Here is a 23,704-nt window from a genome sequence, read left to right on the forward strand (position 1 = left end):
AAAAAAAAAATTCTATAAAAAATTAAAATATGATAAGTAATTATATATATTAAAAAAAATCGAGTAAAAATAAATAAATCTATAAAAATTTCTTATATAAAATACGATTTAACTTATATCAACTAATTAGTTACCTAAATTATTTAACATGGGTTTCATTAGTTTCCCAAAAGTTTGTCATACAATATCTAACGTAGGGATGGAACGTGATTTAAAACAAGATGTTTTAAACAATTTAAATCAGTGTTTTAAAACATTGATCGGCATGATTATTGCGTATTAAAATTATTTCTCACCATCAGAAGACGTCTGTAAGCACTTTGAAAAAGTTACAGAAGTTGATGGACGTAGTCGAAAAACACCTCGTTAAAAGTGTGATTATTGTGGAAATGACATTATTGATTTAATTGATCGATTAAAAGATCATTGATGAAATGTAAAATCTTTCAGAAGATTTAAAATTAGTATGTATTATAATAAAATGCTTAAATTTTATTGCAAATATGTATTACGTAGTAAAGAGTAAAGTTCTTAATGTTTTAAAACGTGTTTAAAACGTGTTTAAAACATGTTTTAAAACGCCAAAATTGTTTTAAACCATGTTTTTTGCCATCCCTAATCTAACGCTAATAGAAAATGTACTAATTTCTAGACAATTTCACAACTAACAAAATAAATAAACTCATAATTAATTAATTATACAATAGCACCTACTATCATCTGCTATTAAATTATATTATTTTATACAATGAGACTTATCTTAACTCACCAATTATTTTTAGAATATGCAGTAAACATTTCAAATATCCATTATATCACTTCTAAAATAGGTTAAAGAGCAAACTTTTGAAAATTTCACTATGATTCCTATTTATGATTTCATGATTTATTGTGAACCTTAAAACTTTAAAAAAAGTTGAGATTTAAACTCTTGAAGGATAATAACGAATAAAAACTTTGTGCACTTATTAAATATGTCCAATAAAGTGTCTATTTATCCAAATATCAAAATAAATTCGAAGTTGATGTGGCTTAGAATTGATCAGCATAATTTTTGAAAACCGCTTTTTCTCCAAACACAAGAAATAAAAATAGTTATTACTGCTTACAGTATCAAAAGATTAAGCCATTAAGGTATATTACAGTATTAAATATTTTTTTTTTTTTATCAATGAAGTAAAAAAGTTAATTTTATCAGGATATAAGTTCTACCTAAAAAAGGAAAATTTTATCATTTACATAATGTTTACTTGTATTATTATAAAAGGAAAATTAAAATAAACCAGATAAAAAAATTTAAACTTTAAAATCCGAATCTTCCAAAAAAAAAAAGAAACCCTTAGTCATAACATTAACACAAAAATTCTAAATTACAGAATTAAGGTTCATTATGTAATGTCTATCTATTAGGGAAGATTTGCATAACGTAACGTCCAATTTTTTTTTTTTACTTTTTTTTAAAAATTAATTTTTTTTCAATTGAGTATATTCGCTAAATCATAAGTGTTATATTTTACTTAAAAAATATTAATAAAATGGATACTTCAAAACAAAATTCAGATACAACTAAAACTGATGCTAAAAATTTATGGAAAAAATGTGATGTTGGATATCAGGTAAATTATTATAATATAATAAACAATATAGATTTTTATTAAAATTTTTTAATCTTTCATTTTGATAGTTCCACGCTACAATTTTTTCAACTGATTCAACTACTGAATCAGATGAAACTATTTCCTATTTTAAAAAAGTAAATATTATGGATTTAGAAAAAGAAAAGAAGTATACGGAGTATGTGGAGAGTGTAATGAACCAGGTACAGGAGATTTTTGGTGTCAATCTTGTAATGCTAAAAGATTTAAAGAAAATTTTAAAAATTGGACTAGTGGAAATAAAAATATTGATGAATTCATACAACAATCACAACTTAATGCTTTTTATTGCTCAAAATGTCTTGAATGGATACCTTTTGAAAATTTTGAAAATGTTACCTATCTTACTAGAGTTGGTTTTAGTAAAATTTATTCGGCTGACTGGCCCGAAGGAAAAATTGGGGGATGGGATATTGAAAATCAAGAATGGATCCGAACTTCAAGAAAAGTTGCATTGAAAAGTTTAATTAATTCATCTAATAATATAAGTAATGATTTTTTAAATGAGGTAATTAAAATAAATCTTGTTTATTAATATTTGTATTTTAATACATAATTTATTAACAAAATTTCTCTTTTTAATGATTTTAGATCAAATATTACATTTCAGGTCATTTTCATTTTCTTAATACTATTTTATGTTTTGGAATAACTCAAGATCCAAATACTAAAGATTATATGATGGTTTTACAATATTGTGAGGGAGGAATTTTGAGAAATACTTTAGTGGAAGGTTTAAAACTTGAAACTAAAATAGAATATTTATTTCATATTATAGATGGACTTTCAGGTATTCATGATGCTGGAAATAATGATATACTATCAATTAGTGATTTAGGAATGTGTCAACCAGTAAATGATAATGAGCGAAAAGGAATTTATGGAGTAATACCTTATATGGCACCCGAAGTTTTACGTGGATATCAATATACAAAAGCAGCTGATATTTACTCATTTGGAATAATAATGAATGAACTTATGTCAGAAGAAATTCCTTATAATGATACAGTATTCCTCATGATCATTTTTTGGTTGTTAAAATATGTAAAGGATTTAGACCAAAAATTTCTGAAGATACACCGAAATTAATTGTAGATTTGATTATTAAATGTTGGGATGCTAAAGCAGAAAATAGACCAACTGCTAAAGAATTACATCAAATATTGGGAATAGTTGACGTTGATGACAAAAGTAGCGAAATTTATTCTCAAATAAAAGAATGTGAAAAAATTAAAGAGAATAAATTAAGAAACAGAACAAATGAAAATAAATCTAAAAATCTTCAAACACACCCACAAGCAATTTACTAGCAGACTTTTAAATTTTGAATTCAACCGATTATTTATCTTCATTTCAAGGTACAGTAAATATACATCTAAAAAATTAATATGAAAATATATTTTATTGATTTTTTTATTTTTTTAATAGAAACTATTTCATCATCATGAGCAAATCCAAGTAAGTATATATTTGCATTATTAAAGATTATTGTGATTATTATATAATAATATTTATTTTCATTTTATTATTAGTTTCTGAATGTTTGGATTGTGAATTAAATGAATTAGGTAAGATATCTGTTTATTAAATATATGAAATTATTAATTTAATTTAATTATTATTTTTTTTTTTAAAAAAAAATAGATCTCAATCAAGACGATGATAAATAAATTTTAAGATGTAAATTTATTTATTGCATCGCCTCTAGGCAAAATTATGCAATACCAATCAAAATAAAGGAGAGTGATATGGGTGACAAAAGGTAGTGATGACATCGAACGCGTGATGAATAAATTTTTCAATTTTAAATTAGTATATTGTTCAAAAAAATCTAGTAGTTTCTTTTTATTATATATTATTCCATTTTCTTATATAAATTCTTTTTGATTTCAACTTTTATTATTATATTATTTTAGCAAATTTCTTTATAATTTTTTTATTTTATTATACAATGTAGTGACGTGATCAAAAAAAAAAATAAAATAAAATAAAATAAATACATCATGTCGTATATTATTTCATTCTCTAAAACTTTTTATTTGTCTATATTAATATTCTTTGAAAAAAATTTTAAATATCAAATTCGTATTGTACAGTATATACTTAACAGTAATTGTGCGGCAAATTTGACGGATTGGCATGATTTAATTAATTATTGGCGAAATAGAAACTTACATGACTCCAAACTTTAAAACATTCGGTACTTTATACAAAAAAAAAATATCTCAATCTTTAATTTCCTATTATTTAATTTTATTTTTATTTTCAGCTAAATCAAGTTTTACGAGATTTATTAACACCACTTTTCTTTGCATTTTCGTGATAGTAACAAAATAATTTATAGTTTTGAGCGTAAAAAAAAGTTTAGAACGAATATATATGCAAATTTAAGGTATATACTTTATTTAAGATAAACATTAACAATATACTGTATAACAACAAATGTGTATAATAAATTCTAATAAACAATGAATAAAGAAATAAATCATTAAATAAACGAAAAATATTGCTGCCCTCCGCTGGAGATCTGAAATATTTCAATAAAGACCAAAAAACTAAAACTAAGAATCTCCTTCGTTCTCCCTTCTATATATACTGCTTCTTCGATTCGTGTAAGTTATCCTTAGTATAAGTTATACTTCGTATATTCTTATAAAATTTAAGTGATACTAAATTACAGTGGTCGAAAAAAGTCCTCGGAATTACAAAAAACGCAAAAATCAAGCAACCAGTGATCAGAATTGCTTCAAATTTTGCAGATTTATTACCAAATGTGTGAATATTATGCATACAAAATTTCAGCCATTTATCTTGTTGCCTTGTCTCACAATCGGTTTTTTAAGTTCAAAAAAAAATCATTAAAAATTTAAGCAATACGATAACTTGAAATGATTAACATTTTGCGTTCAGTTACTAAAAATCAGCTTGTATACTTATAATAAAAAATTATAAACGTAAAAAAATATATTTCTAATTAGTTTATTAAAAAAATTTGATTATAGTTTAATCAGTCAGTTTTCTGTAAAGTGAGATTAAAAATTGGCTCAAAAGCATTAAAGTCATTAAAATTAAAATAGTAAAATCATAGTACATTAAAATTATTTGTATTGATAATTTTTTTGTATATTTGAATAATATTAATCTATTATTAAATAGTTTTTACAATAATTTTTTTATAATTATTATAGTTTAACTTTGATTATGAATTTTAGTTCTTTCAATTGATTTTAAGGGTAGAAAACAGTTGCGATCAATTGTGGTGGATAAAATTTGATTCCAATTTTCTCAACAACTAACAAATAATAAAGGGCCAAATTTTTTTTGTTAAAATTATCATACCATAAACTATGATTTATAACTGTTCAATTTTTAATAAACTTCAATTTGAATATTATATCAGAATTTCAGATTTTTTGTAGGTTAAATTTTTGATGACTTATTTTTTTGAACTTAAAAAAACGATTGCGAGACAAAAAAGCAAGATAAACAGCTGAAATTTTGTATGCATAATATTCACACATTTGGTAATAAATCTGCAAAATTTTAAGCAATTCTGATCACTGGTTGCTCATTTTTTGCATTTTTTTGTAATTCCGAGGACTTTTTTCGACCACTGTATATGAGGTATATAACTTACATTTCAAATTGATTATATGATATATGCCAATTTCTTGCCAATATCTGTACACTTTTTCTTATTTTCATAAAAACTATATACACATACTGATTCCATGCAACAACATCTAATAAATCACATCATTTATTTATATTCTATTAAAAAAAAATTATAATGAATGAGTTGTCGAACATTTTTTTTTACTGAACGCAAGTAATAGACTAGGTTATAATCAAAATATATAAATTTACTGTTGCTTCACATTACATAAAGCATCAAAAGGCCAAGTTCCATTGATAGAAAAAAATGTATCTAAACTATATTTTCATTATAGACCAATGTATTTTATAATTTAGAAAAAATTATTTTTGTAATTAAATAAATTGTATTGATTCTGCTTTTTTTGTGTGAAATGACTGAAATGTGTATAAATTATTTATTGATGTCAACAAAAGTAAATAAAATAATATTCTGTTGTTATTTATCAAGAACAAGTCAGAAAATACAAATTTACTTCTTGCTACGTTATTATCATCATCATTATTTTAAAAGGAAGATTAAATAAACAAAGAAAGTGATTTCTGCAACCTAATAGTCACATGCTTATTACTGGAATAATAATCTTTAAAAGATAGCAAATGACGTCAAACCAATCAGAGCAAATTAATCTGAGACATTTGTGAATTGTATGTGCGAGTATACAACTGTATTAAAATAGTTTTTTTTTTTGAACTGTTAAAAATTCGTGAAATTAGATCTAAATATCAATTATAGCTATTATCAGTAAACTGAAGATTGTAAGCAATAAAAAATTAATACATTCTATTATCAGTAAAATTATAGGCAATATAACGAAAATTAAGCAAGAAATTTAGATCAACCGCAGTTCGATTAGCCTTTACTTTTTAAACTTTTTTAAACATTTTTTTCACTCTTCTTTCTTTCTTTTCCTTGGCATATGAAACTTATACCATAACGATAATATGTTAAATAATCATAATGTCGTAATTATAATTTGGTAATGCTTATGGAATCCATATCCATATTTATAATTTCTTTTTTTCAAATAATTTTGATTACACGTCATCATGTATCTGAAAATATTCACGAACGAATAGAATTAGATTTTTTTTAAATTCTTTCTATCGAATGCATCTTCGATAACCATGTGGATATCTTATATATTAGTTCTTTATTTTATTATATTGCTGAAGGTGTAGTTTTACTTAATTCTATTTAGCATATTTTTTATAATAGATATATTTAAAAATCACAAGGTATATATCACTCATTTTAAAGAAAAATTCTAACTAATTAATAGCTAATTAGTAATTACTTTTTGATTCCGTCCTTAACCATTTTTTATAGTAAGTGACATTTACAATTAGGGGATGACCAGAAATGACGTAATTTAAATTTTAGGATTTTTGACCCTATGTCATCATTCATTTTAGGAAATGTAAAATTAAAACACAATTCTGACTAGAATTATATTAACTACAAGTGTCTAAAAATGGAAGGTGTGTAACATCATCATGGTCTTAACCCTTAGGAAATGACGTCATTTCTGGCCATCCCTTACTTTTTTTTTTTTAAAAAAAAATTATTTACAAGCATTATACTTTTTATTTTGGAGATAACTTTTTTCCCATAGAGTCTTCCGGATAAAAATTATCCGGGTTTAACCATAAATAGACCTTAAATAGTACTATCCCGTGTAGGGATGGCAACGGTCACGGTCATTAACCGATTATGACCGGTCATGACCGTGACCGATATCGGTCGGTCAAGACTTCTGACCGACCGTTTGACTGACCGTTTGACCGACCGTTTGACCGACCAAATTTTTTTATGAAAAATTTAATAAAAAACGTCGCGAAAACGTTTTTTTATTAATAATTTAATTTTAAAAAACGTTTTTCGCAAACGGTTTTAATTATTTTAACAAAAAACGTTGCGAAAACGTTTTTATTAGTAATTTAATTAAAATAAAACGTTTTCGCAACGTTTTTTTAATTATTTTAATAGAAACGTTGCGAAAACGTTTTTTATTAATAATTTAATAAAAAAAAAACGTTTTCGCACGTTTTTTCAATTTCCTTAATAAAAACGCTGAGAAAATATAAAAAAAATGATCGGTCAAACGGTCGGTCAAACGGTCGGTCGGTCGGTCAAAGGTTCTTGACCGGTTATGACCGACCGATGACCGACCATGACCGACCGTTGCCATCCCTAATCCCGTGACGCTACATTAATTTCCATTATTTTGGTGTAAGAAATTCTTAAAAGAATTAACATTCCACAAAAGAATATATCTAAACATAAAAAATTGAGTTTTATTAAAAAAAATCTACGTACAAAGTAGAGGTTGGAACCGACCAAAAAAACCTTAATCGATTAATAATCGATTAACCAAGGGCCCTAATCGATTATTAATCGATTAATATTAAAATATTAAAATTTTTTTTTTTTGACCGCAGATTGCACCAAATTGTTTTTGATCATACATTTAGTTATAGGGAAGTCTTATTTATTATTATTATCATTAAAAAATTAATACAAATTCTTCCAAGTTCGGAGAACACGTGACCAAAAATTCATAGCTCTGGGCCGCATTAGATAATTTGACCAGAATTATGGGTTGATAATTTTAATCGATTAACCGATTTTTGAGATACCTTAATCGATTAACCGTCTTAGTCGATTAATTAATCGATTAACCTTAATCGATTCCAAACTCTAGTACCAAGCTGATTAACGTGGCTAAATAAAGAAAGCTCAGCTCGTTTCAAATATATTCCATTATCAAGCATGATACCCGTGTAATAACAATATTAATATACGGACCAGAACAATCATCTCATTTTATTAAGCTTTTTCATACTTTTCATACTTTTCATGAGCTTTATATTAGATCCAATATTAGATTTCAAATTTTAATATCAAATTAGATACAACATGTACATGATATCCCTATATAGCCGAATATTAATACCATATATCTATACACCAATATAAAAGCTTTTATTAATTCAAATTATTTATAAAATACGCAAATTTAATTACAAATATATATTTATTTCTAATTTATTATACATAATACAAACAAATCATTTGAAAACTACTCAATATTATCATTAAATGTATTTCTAATTTTATTTTTTCCATGAATCTTAGAATTGTTAATCAACGTTCATATTCTGCTTAAGAAAATTAAAGCTAGAGCAATATTTTTTAGTCATTATTTTTTCTTTGAGACTGATTGGCAGAATTTTCTAAATTTATATGATGAGCCTAAGATAAAGAGATTTACAACACCAGACAAAATAAAAGATATTCTGCTTCATTATTAATACTTTGAAATTAATTATCATAGGATCATATTATTCATTATTTATCAGTATTTCTGTTTTTCAAACTATATTTAAATCGATGTTATGTATTGATAACACAATTTATCAAAACCGGTAACATCTGAAACTAAATTCCTCATAATTATATATTATGAAAAAAATCGATTTTTCATGATAAAAGATAATTTAAAAATCTACAGAAAAACCATAATAATGTTAACACTATAATTAAGTTATTAGACATTTTTTTTAAAAAAAAGAGTTGTAATGATAATATATAAGGTTTTAGTACATAAGATTTGGTTTATAGTATATAGAAACGTTTCTTAAAAAAGCTGATCATTCAAGTCCGTATATTAATATTATTATTGCACGAGTATTACACTTGATAAATAGAATGATGTGCCACGAAGTGCCACATAATACCATTAACAAGCACGCCACTAGCACGCTCGTAATATATGAAATTGCCAAGATTAAAAAAACTTATTCTTTGTATTTCTTTTTTGATCTTTTCTGCTATTAAAAAAAAAAAAATACATTGGAATTTAGAAATGAGAACAGACCAGTAATATTGGCTTTTATAAAAGTAAGAGGTTAAAAATAAATAAATAAACAAATAATAAATAAAATAACATTTCTCACTTCATAAATGGATGAATAGAAAAACAATGGCTTAATGAATTTACCGAGCTTAAATTTTCGGGGCCGGACGATTTTTCCAGCAAGCGAATAAATTCTGACTGAAATTATCTATAAAAGGAAATCTACATGATTACTGATTTACCCGTACCTTTTATGTATATATGAATAAATGATAAAAAGAATAATTACTGTAAGTAATGTTAACATAAGGTCAATATAAGTAGAGTTAATTTTGAAAGTCTATTATCTATAAAAATAATTTTATTCTTTTAAAGAAAAAAGAATTTAGGAATCTTTTTTTTTCTTTCTTCATCTAAATCAGAAATATATATATATTAAATGATTATTTTTTATTGTTTCGTAGAACAAAATAAACGAGGGGTTGAATACAATAATGCAAGCTATCATTAAGCTTATAAAAAAACATCTCAGATCAACAAATATTTGATGCACAATTTACGAAAATGGTCTTTTTTCTCAGCCATTATTGATCTCTCGTTTATGGCATATCTGTTAACTATTAATAGGCAATAAACTATTTATCGTAAATAAATATATTCCCGACTTCACACGTTTGATAAAGTAAAGTCCTTAAAAACTAGTTACCTTCCCGCCATTGCATGTAACTAATCTCGAGCTCTTTATTTTTTGCATTTGAGTACAACTATTTCCATATTTATTATATCTATTTCACTTCCGTATTTTATTGTTTCATGGTCATGGTAACAGAAAAATGCAGCTGCTCCTATTGCAAATACAACTAGTAAGAGAAATAAAATGGTGATTATGTTTTAGATTTTCTGATCTTGGTTAGCATGATATCATTATCATATTTAAAAAAAATAATAATGGAAGAACTTATATAAAAGGAATGCGTCCAGTTACCGGAGTCAACTCCTTATCATTTCGAATAAGGATAACTCCACTTATGAACTTTGTGCAATGACATCATTATTAAGATATTCATTTCCTGAAATAAGCAAGATAATTTAACATGCTGTGTGACATCAATTATATGCTCTTGTTTTAACAGTTAAACCAGTGTTAGACCGCTCCTCGTGTATTTCACATGCATTGACCATTTAATATAATATTCTCTAAAGGTAACGTAAATAATAAAATTGCGCAAAAATGTATGCAACTTTTTTTGTAGAGCGGACTACCTTTTACGAATTAGCAGCTATTGTAACTTAGTATATTTTAATTTTATAAACGAATAGAGAATAATTCATATATTATTTTTAATTCATGCAATCGTGAATATGGAATAAAAAAACACGGTTTTTGCATTATAATGAACCCTAAAAAACAATGATTGTCATCATCGTGATTGCTAGTAGATTAATAATCAGGTTTCTCCCTTTCTACTACGAAATGATCGGCGTTCATACTAAAAAAAATGTCATTTTTAGCGTCGATCATTTTATGTAAAATAAGTGTAACACAAAGTAATAGTGATACATATTCTTTTGTGTCAAAATGAAAGATTTGTTTAGAAAAGTATGTGTGTATGCCATGTGAAATAAATTGGTTAAAAGAAAATTTTGTAGACTGGATCAGCAAAAACGAACAAATTGATAAGAAATAAAAATTAGGTATTAATGATTATAAAGATGTAATATTTCCATATCTCCAGTTTAATGATATTAAAAGAATTAAGCAAAACAAAATATTCAGTAAAATAGAAGGATGGACCATAAAAATGAATATATAAGAAATAAAGCAAAAATTAAATACTTAGTTAATTCACAAAATATCGCCAATGAATTTTAAGTGAGGTATATAAATTTAATTTCAAATACGTAATATTAAATTAACTGCGTCTCAAATTTCGCGAGAATAAATCTGATTAAGTAAACTTATTTGACATAACCTCGATAGTGTAAAGCTGTGGTACAACAATCTACGTCACCAATTTTACCAAAATCACATTTCCAATATACTGTAACCCAAACATCAAACCAAGTCCCTCCTGGAGGCGTATCAATAGTATATGGCCAGTTAGATGTAAATGGATCAACAGTATTAGGACCTTCACCTTTACATTCACAGCCATTAACGAAATGTGGGTTGTGCAGAAATCTATATTTGCCGCCAGCATCATCATTCATGGTAAAGTGGCCGAATGCTTGTGAATGGGAACCATCATTACTTTTAACCGTGATACTGAGACTCTTATTTGATAACATATTGGCATCAGTTATTGAAAAAGTATCACATTCTATAAAAAAAAAAGGATTATTTCTTTTTTACTCGAATAATAATAATAAATTAGAAATTGTTTGAAAATTAACATACTACAAACATCTTTGTCACAACCATAAAGACCAGCAGGATGACATCCGTAAGTTTTTTCAAAATGTATAAGGAAAAAAAATACAAACAAAGTAAATGTAATAATAAAGGATTTCTGATTCATGATGAATTATTGAAATATTATTGATGTTATCTATGTCGATATTTATATTCTTGCTTAAAAAAAATCTTTTCTCATTTACAATCATAATGTATAGATTTTTGTGGTTTAATCCGTTAATCCATCGTGATTTCATGTACAAATATAAAAACTAGAGAATAACAAAAAACCTCAATTTGGATTAAAAAAGTGGTGCTCCGAGACGATCGAATCAACCCGGTTATTTGACCCGATTTGGGTATATCAGACATCGGAAATTTCATGATACTTGTCGATCACTATTCAAAATAATTTTACATAGCCCATCATCGAATATTTCACCCTTGAGCCCGTGTGATACACAAGCTACACAAATAATCCTTTATTTAGTAATACAAAATAACAACAACTCGAGTAATAAATATAATGCTTGGTTATAATTTCCAATCTAATAAAAATAGAATAAATGTATTTGTAACAGCCTGTTACATATCTTATTTGTAACATCATTTTTTTTTTTTTAATAATAAATTTAGTATGTAGTTTACAAATAAAATTTTTATATGCAAAATTTAATTTGGAAAACTTTTACTTAATGTACTTAAGACAGTTTCATAGACAAAATTTCAAGTTATAAGCAGTTTCTTGAAATTTTTTAAAAAATTCTTTTGTCTTGGTTACACGACTGATCTTTTTGTTTTTGTTTACATTTCGCCTGATCTTAAATTTTAATTGGATAAAATTGGGGGTTGTTACAAATAAGACGCGTAACAGGATGTTACAATTAGATTTATCCATAAAAATATTCCTTGAATATATAACTAAAAAAATACAATGTGTAACCGTAACGTTTAGACTAGCATGTATAAATAGTTTAAATTGTGTAACTTGAAATCCGCGTAATTTACATAAAAAAATTCGGATATTCAAAAAAATTGAAAGTATTTTATTATGAAACTTTAAAGAAAACTTTATTAATTTATTATTTTTAAAAAAGAAAATATTTCATAAATTTATTAATTTACCGCCTATCTACAAAATAAATCGCTTCTCTAAAAACATTGTATGTTTATTGTGATCTTTCCAAGTGCGTGGATTTGTAATCTGTCTTTCATACTTATTAATATCAGTTATTAAACTTTTAATTCCCTTAAAACTTGTCTGATTCTTCTACAATTTTCAATGCTTGACATGTTAGTATTAATTTGTAATCTTTAAAAAGTGCATTTGTTATATTGATTAAAATGCATTATCTAAAAAAAAAAGAACAAAAAAAGGTTTATTTTTGTTATTATCAATATGATAATATAAATATTAGTTACCTCTATTTGAATTAGAAGGTGAATTTTGTATTGATTCTTCGCTTGGTAAGGATATATATTACTATTAGTCTATTACAAGTTTTAAATTGCCGAGAATGAAAGCTTCTAGAGGTAAATTTTTTCGACATTTTTTACATTATTGTAAATTACCAATAGTTACAATATCCATATTGAAAGTGAAAAAGTTAAACTTTAATAAAAGTTTATTAATTTATGTAAATTACGTACAGTAACTCTTTAATCACAATCATGTGATTTGTGATGATCACATGATTTACGCAGTATTTTTGGGTAGTTAGTAAAAACAGCAAATAAACGTAAAGACTAAATTATCATTTTCTAAAATTTTTCAATTAAAATCATTTGCAATATCATGGGATTTCGTAACTTTCGTTATTGGCAATCTTTGAGTTATAATATGATTCAGTATGACGCCAAATTTACATACAAACTATATAATCCTTATCTTGAATGTAAAATTCTGTTATTTTTTGACAGTTCTAAGTAATCTGAGCCAATAAGGATTGATTAAGACAGCAATTGATTAGTACTGTGTAAACATTAATTCTATAATCTATAAACTACTTAATATTTAATTTGTGTTCTATTATAAATGTACACTGATTAAAAAATCAAAAAAAGTTGATTTTTCGTTTTCCCTTTCCCTTCGTTTTCCCTTCCCTTTCGCTTTTCCCTTTCTCTTCGTTTTCTTTTCCCCTTCCCCCGATCAATATTGCTCAACGTGGTGATCAGATGACAACAAGTTTTTAAAAGACTTGGCTAAGTCAGCAACAAATAGTGAGCAATGTCCTAACATTAATATAATTAAAAAACGACTTTTAATAGAGTTATCGATATTTTTCTGAAAAGAGTTCATAATGATAATTAGTTTCGCTTCTGTAAGTTATAACTCTGGGATCATTTTGGGAAAATATTTAAAAATCATTTTTAGCATCACTGATAAAAAAAAAAAAATTTATAATCTACTAGTAAAAACCATAAAATTTAAATAGTAAAATTCGGTATAAGTTAATATATAATTGTGAATATACAGAAGTATATGTTGCTATTTGATTGTTCATTTACCAAAAGTCCGGTAAAATTTCAAGCATTAAAAATACTTTTCTAAATTCTAAGAGCTGAAAAACTAAATTTAAAAAAAAAACGAATTTTAATAATTAAAGATACCTCGTCAGACCGCAGAAGGATAAAAGCTTATTGGATTCGTAATTTCATGTCTGCAACCGCTAACGTCATCCTAATTAGTATAACCTTAATAACGTGATAATTTTGAAAATGTTACACGGAATCTTGATATTTTTCTAAATATGACGTCATGTATATAATGACCGAATGACGTGTATTTTAAACATACGATTTATATCTTACTCATCATGAAACATTACGATTTAAGTAATACATGATTAAAATACATAAAATAGCTATTTTTCTCTTTATTCACTTTAACCCTCTTTCCTTTTTCTTTCTCGTTTTCTTTTTCTTTTATTTTTTTTTGTTAAGTATGGTAAGAGGTAAGGTACAACCAACTCCGTATCACATTTTAAAACCGACCGACGCCACGTTGAAAAAGTTGAAAAAAACCGTTAAAAGTTAAAACCATACTTAAACAAATTTTTAATGAAATTTGAATAGAGAAACCTGTGTTTATTGCTCGAACGACTTTCCCACATTACGTATATATACGTACGTATTTTATGTATGTATGTACATAGTATGTATTGTGTATATATGTAAACCAAATAATTAGATGGGGGGATGAGAAAGCTTATTTTTGATTTTACAAAAATAATTTCTTTCTTGTTCTGATGCGCTTGTGCATTTGTTTTATTTGTTTTGGTTTTTACGTCTTTTATAATTTCTTTCTTATCTTTCTTGTTGTTTTGATGTGCTTGCGCATAAGTAGTTGTATCTGGGGCCAGAACATAACTAAAAAAACACAGTTTTCATGTAGAAATCAAAGAAAAATGGTTAAATTGTGTTATGTTGTTATATATTCTATATGTCCGAACTTCTCTGCTCAAATTTTTGTTCTTAACAACCCAAATAATATTTTTTTTTTAAACCCTATTAATTATAAACTGGTTGTAAATTTTGAGGTAAGTGGTTTTTTTTTTACCTGAACGAAGCTTGTCACCTCTACGTGGTGTTCAGGAGAAACAGTTGTAGGTTAATCTACCATACATCTGGCCAAGAGCAAGCATTATTTTATTTTACATATTTTTAGATTTTTTTTACGCCATTTTGTATTGAATATCACGTAAAAATATTTATTATATTTAATCGAAATCATTTTAAAAGAAATGTTAAATTCACTTTCTATTATTAAAGAATATGTTTTAAATACAACTATCAGAAAAAAAAACTACTTTCACTTTTAAATTAAATTTCAAAGATTTGTAACTCTATTTTTTATAAAAAAATAAAATAATAAAATAATAATAATTATTGAAAAGGTTTAAGAATATTTAGAATTTTCAATGAAAAAATTTAATTTTTTTTTGCATTTGTAACTACTCTATATTAAGTTTTAACATATATACGGTACTTTGTAATTTTAAATTCCTAATAATACCCATTTTCTTATAATTTTAAATCATTATTTTCATGTAATGTATCCTTATTCAATCATCACCGGATCACGAATTAATCCTTTTTATTCTCTTTCCTAGATATTTTGGAATTACCAAATCAATATAACTAATTTATATAGTAGTATTATATTAGTAAAAGCCTATCCTAGAATAAGCGGTGAAATAGGAGGTGTAAGTGTGTAACATACGTAAATTTCTGAACCCTGATCAACTTAATGTGAGCATAACCTTCTTATTCATGTATGGGTGTGCGGAAATGTGTGAAGATGCATAATTTGCGAAATTGAAAATTATTTTCCTCTTTATACTAAATAATAATTAATTCATGGGCGTTAAAGACGATACGCACTATTTTCACATGTATCATATAAAGTATTAAGTGATTGTATTTGCATGAAGAGAACAAGGAAAAAAACAAATTTGTTAATTGCTATAAAATAAATTGCCTTTTTTTTTGTTTTTTGTCCTATTGTTTGAATGAGCCTCCTTTTTACACGTGTCACATCAACTTTTGTGTCACCTTAATCTTTAGACAATTGTTTTACCGTCTGCAATGACTTGTATTCTTACACGACTATGTGATCAATTGTGAAAATTTTTCTTGTGTCGTCTCAAATCTTGTATTACCTTAATCTATTAATTTCTGTTTCATGTGTCACTTTAATTTTTTTTTTTTACATTTAATATACTTACATGTCATGTTTAATTATGAAATTTTTTTTTGTTCCCTTTAACCTTTTTATTTTATTTACCGTTAATGTTGTATCGCCTTAATCTCTTACCCTTTGTTGTTTCTTGCATGTCTATATGGTCATTGCGGAATATTTTTCATGTGTCACCTCAATTTTTGTGTTACCTTAATAATTGTTTGTCGTCTGCAATAACTTGTATTCTTACATGTCTATATGATCAATTATGGAAATTTTTTCATGTACCGTATCTCCTCAAATCTTGTGTCACCTTAATCTCTTACCTTTTATTGTTTTGCATGTTTAGTTCGTGTGTCACCTCAATTTTTTGTGTCGCCTTAGTCTTTTGTTTAATTATTCTTTCATGTCATTATCAATTGCGGAACTTTGTTTTGTCACCCTTAATCCTTTTATTTTATGTGTCACATCAAATTTTGTGCCACCTTAACCTTTTTATTTTCTTACCTTTTATTGTTTTATATGATTATTGCGAAATCTTCGCCTCAAATTTTTGTATCACTTAAAAATCTTTTATTTAAGATTACAAATTAGTACTTTTATTCTTAAAATTTTATAAAAAAAAATACTTTTTTTTTACCTTTATTATTATTTAATACAATCTTTGCCTTTAACGATACCAAATTAAAGAACCATTATAAAATATGAATGCTGCGGCTACTGTGCCAATGATACAACCTATCACACAAAATAATGGTATACAAATGAATCAAATGAATGAATTTAAATTTTTTCATTATGCACCAAATGATGGTAAATTTTATCATATAACTTGTCAAATTATTTTACAAGGCTCTGTTTTCTTGGATGATCGCAATTATGATCATGGATTCTTTTATAATATTAATCCTACAGGAAATTATTATGTCACATGTAAAATACTTCCATATTCTTTGATAGTAAATATATTGAACAAAAATATATATGGAATAGATATTGGCATAAATGATTTGGAACGAAAAGAATTATTATCCTTGAATCAAAAATTGAATTTGGAACAAGACTTGAAACAAATTCTTCATTTTCATCTTGTACAAAATCATATTCTTGATAGTGAGATTACCGATCGTAACTTAAATTCTTCTTACGGACATAATACACAGACAATTTCGATAACTGATAGTCAAGATAATTTTGATAATAACTTTTCTCAACAAACTGGAGTCGAATATTATAATAATAATGTCACTAATCCACGACAACAAGTTGATTTCAATAATATACCACAACATATTCCCAAAGAACTAGTTTATAATGGAAATATAAATTCATTTAATGGAAATATTGGAAATAATGTAATGATAACACAAGCGACTACCGATAGTCAAAACAATGATTTTCCCTTTTCAACATCCGTGACGCCACAAAATATAATTTCTTATCACGTAACCAATTCACAACAAATAATTGATTTCGATAATATTCCACGGCAAATTACTGATAGAGATACAAATTTATTTCACGGAAATATCATGAATAATACACTCTCTACACAACCTGTTTCGACAATAGATATTGATCAAAACTACGATAATGGTCACCAGAATGTAAATGGAACTAGAGTTTTTGCTTACACACAACAACAAGTTGATTATAGAGACACAGATAATGGAAACATTGGGAATAATGTAACGACAATACAATCTAATGGCTTGACATGCGATCACCAAGATTTAAATGATATTCACCAGGCTACTCAACCACATGTTAATCTCAATGATAATTATAGGGACACTGATTCGCATAACGGAAATATTGAGAATAATGTAATGACAATATGCGGTCACCAAGATATAAATGATTTTCGATTACAGCAACAAGTTGATTCCAATCATATTCAACATCAACAATGAAACCATTTTGATATGGATGCTTTTAGTTTATACTAGTTAAAATTAACGAAGTTGATAAAATAACTGAAAGATTATTAGTCTATGTTAATCAAAATAATTTATTTTATGTTTGAAAAAAGTAAGATAAATTTGAACAGGTATGCATATGATGAAAAGATAGATTACTTAATTATTAAGAATTAGCCAATTATGTTTGGTTAAAAGTTTTTTTATTATTTTTTTAATTCTATGATTTTTTAATTTATAGAATATTTTCTTTTATTATGAAATTATTTCCGATGTATGATTTTTGTAAATTTTTAACGCAAATTTTAATCACGTGATCACGTGGCTGCGCAAGGAGAATTTTTTTCATTAAAAAATCCAAGAAATAAATTGTTAGATTCTTGAGTTGGCCATTTTTCTAAATAATTGCCGACTTCTTTATTTTACTATTCACTGTATATCATAAATATTGAGAACAATTGCGTGATACGAATATTGAATTGTCGGATGGTTGAACGAAATGGAACTTATTTAAATGAAAAATGTCAAATAGGTTGGTAACTAATTTAATCTTATATGAATATTAAAATATGAATTTTTGTCAATAAATCTCGACTAAAAATCTTGCTTTAACGTGCCCAGCTAAAAATACCGGATCGGCGGATGAATACGTACTACATACCTGCCTCATTAGCTTTCTAAAAAAAACCCAAAATAATTTAAAATATATTAATAAAATTCATTTAATGACATAACTATAATTTTGCTAACTTCTATAGTTAATTTTGTATTTATTAGATGTTTCGCACATAGTTTTCCGTGAGAAAAAAAAGAGCTGAATAAGTGATTGATCGACATCCGTGTACGATTAAATCATATAGTTTAAAAGAGGAAACGTCTCTTTGATAACATTCACAATGAACCTTATTTTATAATTTATATATTAATAAAGTTATTCTTGTTCATTCTTGGTAATCCATTTTAAAAGTTGTTACATAGTAAGCAGATAAATTTTTTTTACTTACATGTGGAAAATTTATGGCTAAAGTATCATTGCATGTATAAACGTCCTATTATTTTATATGGTTATGTACCAAATATGTGAGTGTAACTAATTAATTCTTTGTCAAATAACTTCACAATAATAGAATTTTTTATCTATCTTGAAATTTTCTTATAAGCCGAAAAATCCTTTTGATATTCCTAATAAACAAGTTGTATCAATCGTATCATTTTTTATCGATTTTGAACTTATTCTATTATCACTATAGATAGAGTTATTCCACCTTAATTTATTAATTGATTTTACAGTACTTTCCTAGTAATAAACAAGTATACTTAACGGATCGTACTCAATGTTGAAAATTCAGACACATTATTCATAGAGTTTTGTGCAAAACCTATAAAGTCATATGTGCTCTTATATAATAGTAAGCGTCATAATGAAATATTGCGCCTATCTACATTCAACCACATGCGCGGAGATCCAATTTCTATCGATTAAACTTTATATGATCCCAACCCAAATCCCATTTAATTATAAAATGATTTATTTTTTAATATATTTTTTGTACATTTAATTATTTGTAAGTATTATTCTATTAGACATTCATATCATTATCATATAATAATCTGTAATTTATTAATTATTGGGTTAAAGATATTACTTCTTATATATTAATAATTTAAATTTAAAATTAAAAATTAGAAACCAAGTCCTCTTTTGTTGAATACCAAGCCATTTTCTGTAAAATATTTAGTTCTTTTATTAATCAAAATAGAAAAACAATTTATAAATTATTTAAAAATAAAATTCTAATCAATATAATATAAGCTATAGAGTTTTTCTAATTTATAATTAATTTATTATTTTTTATAGATATTATTTTATAGATAAATTTTTATTATTTTTTTTCTGTAAACTTTTGCAAAAAAAATATAAGAACCAACTTTTTAATGTTGTATCACCTTATAATGGAAAAATTTTATAATAAAAAAAAAATATTTTTTTTTATTAATAATGAAGAGATTTATATAATGGAAAAATAATATTTTTATAATGAAAAAAAAAAATCTTTTTATAAAATGAAGAAAAAAAAATTTTTATAATGAAAAATTTTTTTATAACTAGCAGTAGTAATCTATTTGCATAGTACCAAGTCATTTTTAAATAAAATATAAGTAAATTTTAAGAAAAGTAAGAAAAAAGTAAAAGATATATTTTATATTATAAATCCCTATGAAAAAAAATTTCTTTAAAATATACTTAAAATGTACTTATATATTTTAAAATATATCTAAAATGTACTTAAAATTTTTAAATGTACTTAAAATATACTTAAAATTGCAATTTTAAGTACATTTAAAGTATAAAATTTTATACTTAAATTACATTTAAAATATACTTAATTGCAATTTAAATATAATTTAAGTATAATTTAAGTGCAAAATTTTATACTTTAAATATACTTAAAATTGCAATTTTAAGTATATTTTAAGTATATTTTAAAATGTTAAGTATATTTTAGGTATATTTTAAAATATATAAGTATATTTTAAGTATATTTTAAAAAAATACATAAGTATATTTTAAGTACATTTTAAAGAATTTTTTTTTTATAGGGAATTAATTAATATTAATTCTCAAAAATATGATTTTACTACCAATAAATTTCTTTTTAATATACAATTCTAGTTAAAATTAATAAATAAATTTTATATAAACTTAATCTGTAAGGCTATTTTAACTCAGTTCATCAATTAACATAACCCTTAAGTTTTAGTAAAATAGGAGAAAAAATAAAAATTATATTAATTATTGTGCGTAATAATTTATAATTGTAAATTAAATGAGAAATATTTCGAATCCTACCACAAATAATATATAATAAAAATACATTTTCACAATAACTCAATCAATATTAATGATGGAAATATGGTTTTACTACCATTGGATTCCTTCTGCCAAGACAAATTTAACGATATAAATTTTATTGAAAACCAATCAATAAATTCTTAAAATTAGGGTATGTAAGATAAAAATTTAAACCCCTGTAATATGTAACTTTGGCCAGAATTATGTGATCGGTGTATAAATTTACTTTTCAGAATACGTGTGAATTTTCCTTTAGGACGTGAAATTTATATACTTAATGGGATATGAAATGGGATATGGGATATGGGATGGGATATGGGATATGACTCATATGAGATATGGGATATGACTCATATGAGATATGGGATATGGTCATGAGATATGGGATATGGGATATGGGATGGGATATGGGATATGACTCATATGAGATATGGGATATGGGATATGGGATATGGGATGGGATATGGGATGTGACTCATATGAGATATGGGATATGGTCATGAGATGGTATATGGAATATGGGATATGGGATATGGGATATGGACATATTAAAAGACGTTTCGCAAATATTTTTAGGATCGGTCAAACGGTCGGTCAAACGGTCAGTTAAATGGTCGGTCAGACTGGTCGGTCAAACGGTCAGTCAGAGGTCTTTGACCGACTGATATCGGTCACAGTCATGACCGGTCATAACAGGTTAATGACCGTGACCATTGCCATCCCTACATTTGATCTAGTTAATTTTAAAATTCGCCATAAAAAATTTCATGTAAAGGCAGGCTATAATATTAAGACACAATCTACAATTAATGTAATATCACGCTATAGACAGACCCATCTTAGTTTTTTTTAGTTACTCTTATATCTATTATAATAAAAAATTATTTTTAATAATCACTTTTAACAAAAATAGTTAATTTAAAATAATATAAACACTTTACCAACAGATTTGATGAGCGGTCACATGATTAATATTGAATAATTTCATCGATATCAGGTATGAAATTAATTTTAAGTTTCACAGTCTTAAGAAACAAGTACATCTAAAGCTTTCTTTTTAGAAATAACTGAATCAAAATGTTTGTTTGAAATGGATATTAATGTTATGAGTTAACCATGTCCGTCAAATACTGCTAAATGGAATATTTATTATTTAGATTTATAACGTAGCAACATCTAATATAATATCCTAGCCCAAATAAATTAATAAATTTCGGAAAAATCATTGAACTTATGATCTATTCATATGATACAAATATTTTCGTTCATTTTAAATTATTATTTTAATAAAAAAAATCTAAGCTACTAAAAATATTTATTATGTTTCTGCCAATATAATTGCATATTCAGCTAATCATTTGTTGGATAGTGTTTGTTTAATATTTCTTTTATCATGTCTAAGAATAATTTTTTAACATCATTTTGTTTATTGCATCAAAGATTTGATTTTCTTGACAATTCTTTGTTCTTTCTATAGCAATATCTGATAAATTTTGCCAAATATTAATTCTTTGACTAAGCAATGGATGCACAAGTTCTAAACGTTGAAACATTGAAAAAATCAAGTCACTTTCGTTTGATAAGTTGAGCTTGTCTATAAAGTTATTAAACCAAACTACGCAACATTCTGATATTTTTTTCTCTTTAGTATCCGTAAGATCACTACGGAAACAATCATTTAAAATTTCTGGAAATAAATTCAATAACTCCAATGTATGTGACTGAGATATTAACTCTAATAATTGAATAACTTCATCTTTACTCCAATGCAGACTATCATTATGTAGAAGTTTTACAATGGCAGTAATATTTTCATTTGTCCATTTCCCGTTTGAACCTTCAAGTAAGGATAAAGTATGAGATCGAGGTATTCTAAGGCAACAGCATCATCATGGAAGACACACCCTCGAATTTGGTCAATAAAATTCTTAAAGATATTTCTATCAATTTCGTTATTATGAAAAAGCACATCATTCCAAAGTTTTAAGAGAGAGTCCATATCGTGACATAATTGAATTAACCACTAAAATAAATTTAAAAAATTTCAATACCATTTAATTAAAATCAATTAAGTAAATTTAAATTTCTACCTTTGTAATCTTGATGTAAGATTCGAACTTAATGTTTTCATTATAAGGTTTAATGGTTTTACATTTTTCAACGAATTTGCCAAGTTTTCAACAGAATATTTTAAGGATTTTAAACGATCAATGAAGGTATAATTGGGATCAATTTCATTCGCAATTATAAAAATAATGAGCCAATGAAATTTCATTATGATGAACTAGAGTCATAATAGCGGTATACATTTGGTCTTTTGTGTCTAAAGGCAAAGCTTCTTTTTTATAATCTTCAAGCGCATTAAGTAATGATCCAGATGGAAATTTATTATCCAGTACATCATTCGTTCTTTGAATGTCATATCCCAAGAGAAGTTGTCGCTTTTCTTTAAGTTCATCAATCACTATGATGTAAAATGAAATGCGAAAATAGTAAAATTATTGTAGAGAGTTAACAAATGTTGATATTCCAAAATTTTATCTTTAAGGTTATCAGAATTGAGGGAATCATAAATATAATCCACAAAAGAAAATCTATTTATTTTCCATATAGCAAATTGGCTGCTTCTATTAAAATCTAACGTGTGATTGTCTAGATGACTAGTTCCTTCGTACATAATAACTTC

The 23,704-nt window shown here is 25.5% G+C and overlaps 3 protein-coding genes across 3 annotated transcripts; 2 read left to right on the top strand and 1 right to left on the bottom strand.

The window, feature by feature from the left end:
• Positions 1-1,535: 1,535 nt before the first annotated feature.
• OCT59_010668 (uncharacterized protein) lies at positions 1,536-2,965 on the top strand (the record flags this gene model as incomplete). Its single annotated transcript, XM_066136055.1, has 5 exons — positions 1,536-1,616; positions 1,685-1,794; positions 2,007-2,163; positions 2,247-2,445; positions 2,706-2,965. 5 exons carry the CDS (start codon positions 1,536-1,538, stop codon positions 2,963-2,965), a joined length of 807 nt encoding a protein of 268 aa, XP_066000728.1.
• An 8,163-nt stretch (positions 2,966-11,128) lies between these two features.
• On the bottom strand, positions 11,129-11,688 carry OCT59_010669 (uncharacterized protein; the record flags this gene model as incomplete). The annotated part of the gene is made up of 2 exons (XM_025330828.2): positions 11,129-11,490; positions 11,568-11,688. The coding sequence occupies 2 exons, from the start codon at positions 11,686-11,688 to the stop codon at positions 11,129-11,131; spliced, it is 483 nt and encodes a 160-aa protein (XP_025168029.1).
• Positions 11,689-16,949: 5,261 nt separating this feature from the next.
• Positions 16,950-18,158, top strand: OCT59_010670 (uncharacterized protein; the record flags this gene model as incomplete). Its single annotated transcript, XM_025329502.1, has 1 exon — positions 16,950-18,158. One exon carries the CDS (start codon positions 16,950-16,952, stop codon positions 18,156-18,158), a length of 1,209 nt encoding a protein of 402 aa, XP_025168028.1.
• Between the last annotated feature and the right edge of the window lie 5,546 nt (positions 18,159-23,704).

The sequence above is a fragment of the Rhizophagus irregularis genome, chromosome 19 (genome assembly GCF_026210795.1).
Source record: "Rhizophagus irregularis chromosome 19, complete sequence".
NCBI lineage: Eukaryota > Fungi > Glomeromycota > Glomeromycetes > Glomerales > Glomeraceae > Rhizophagus > Rhizophagus irregularis.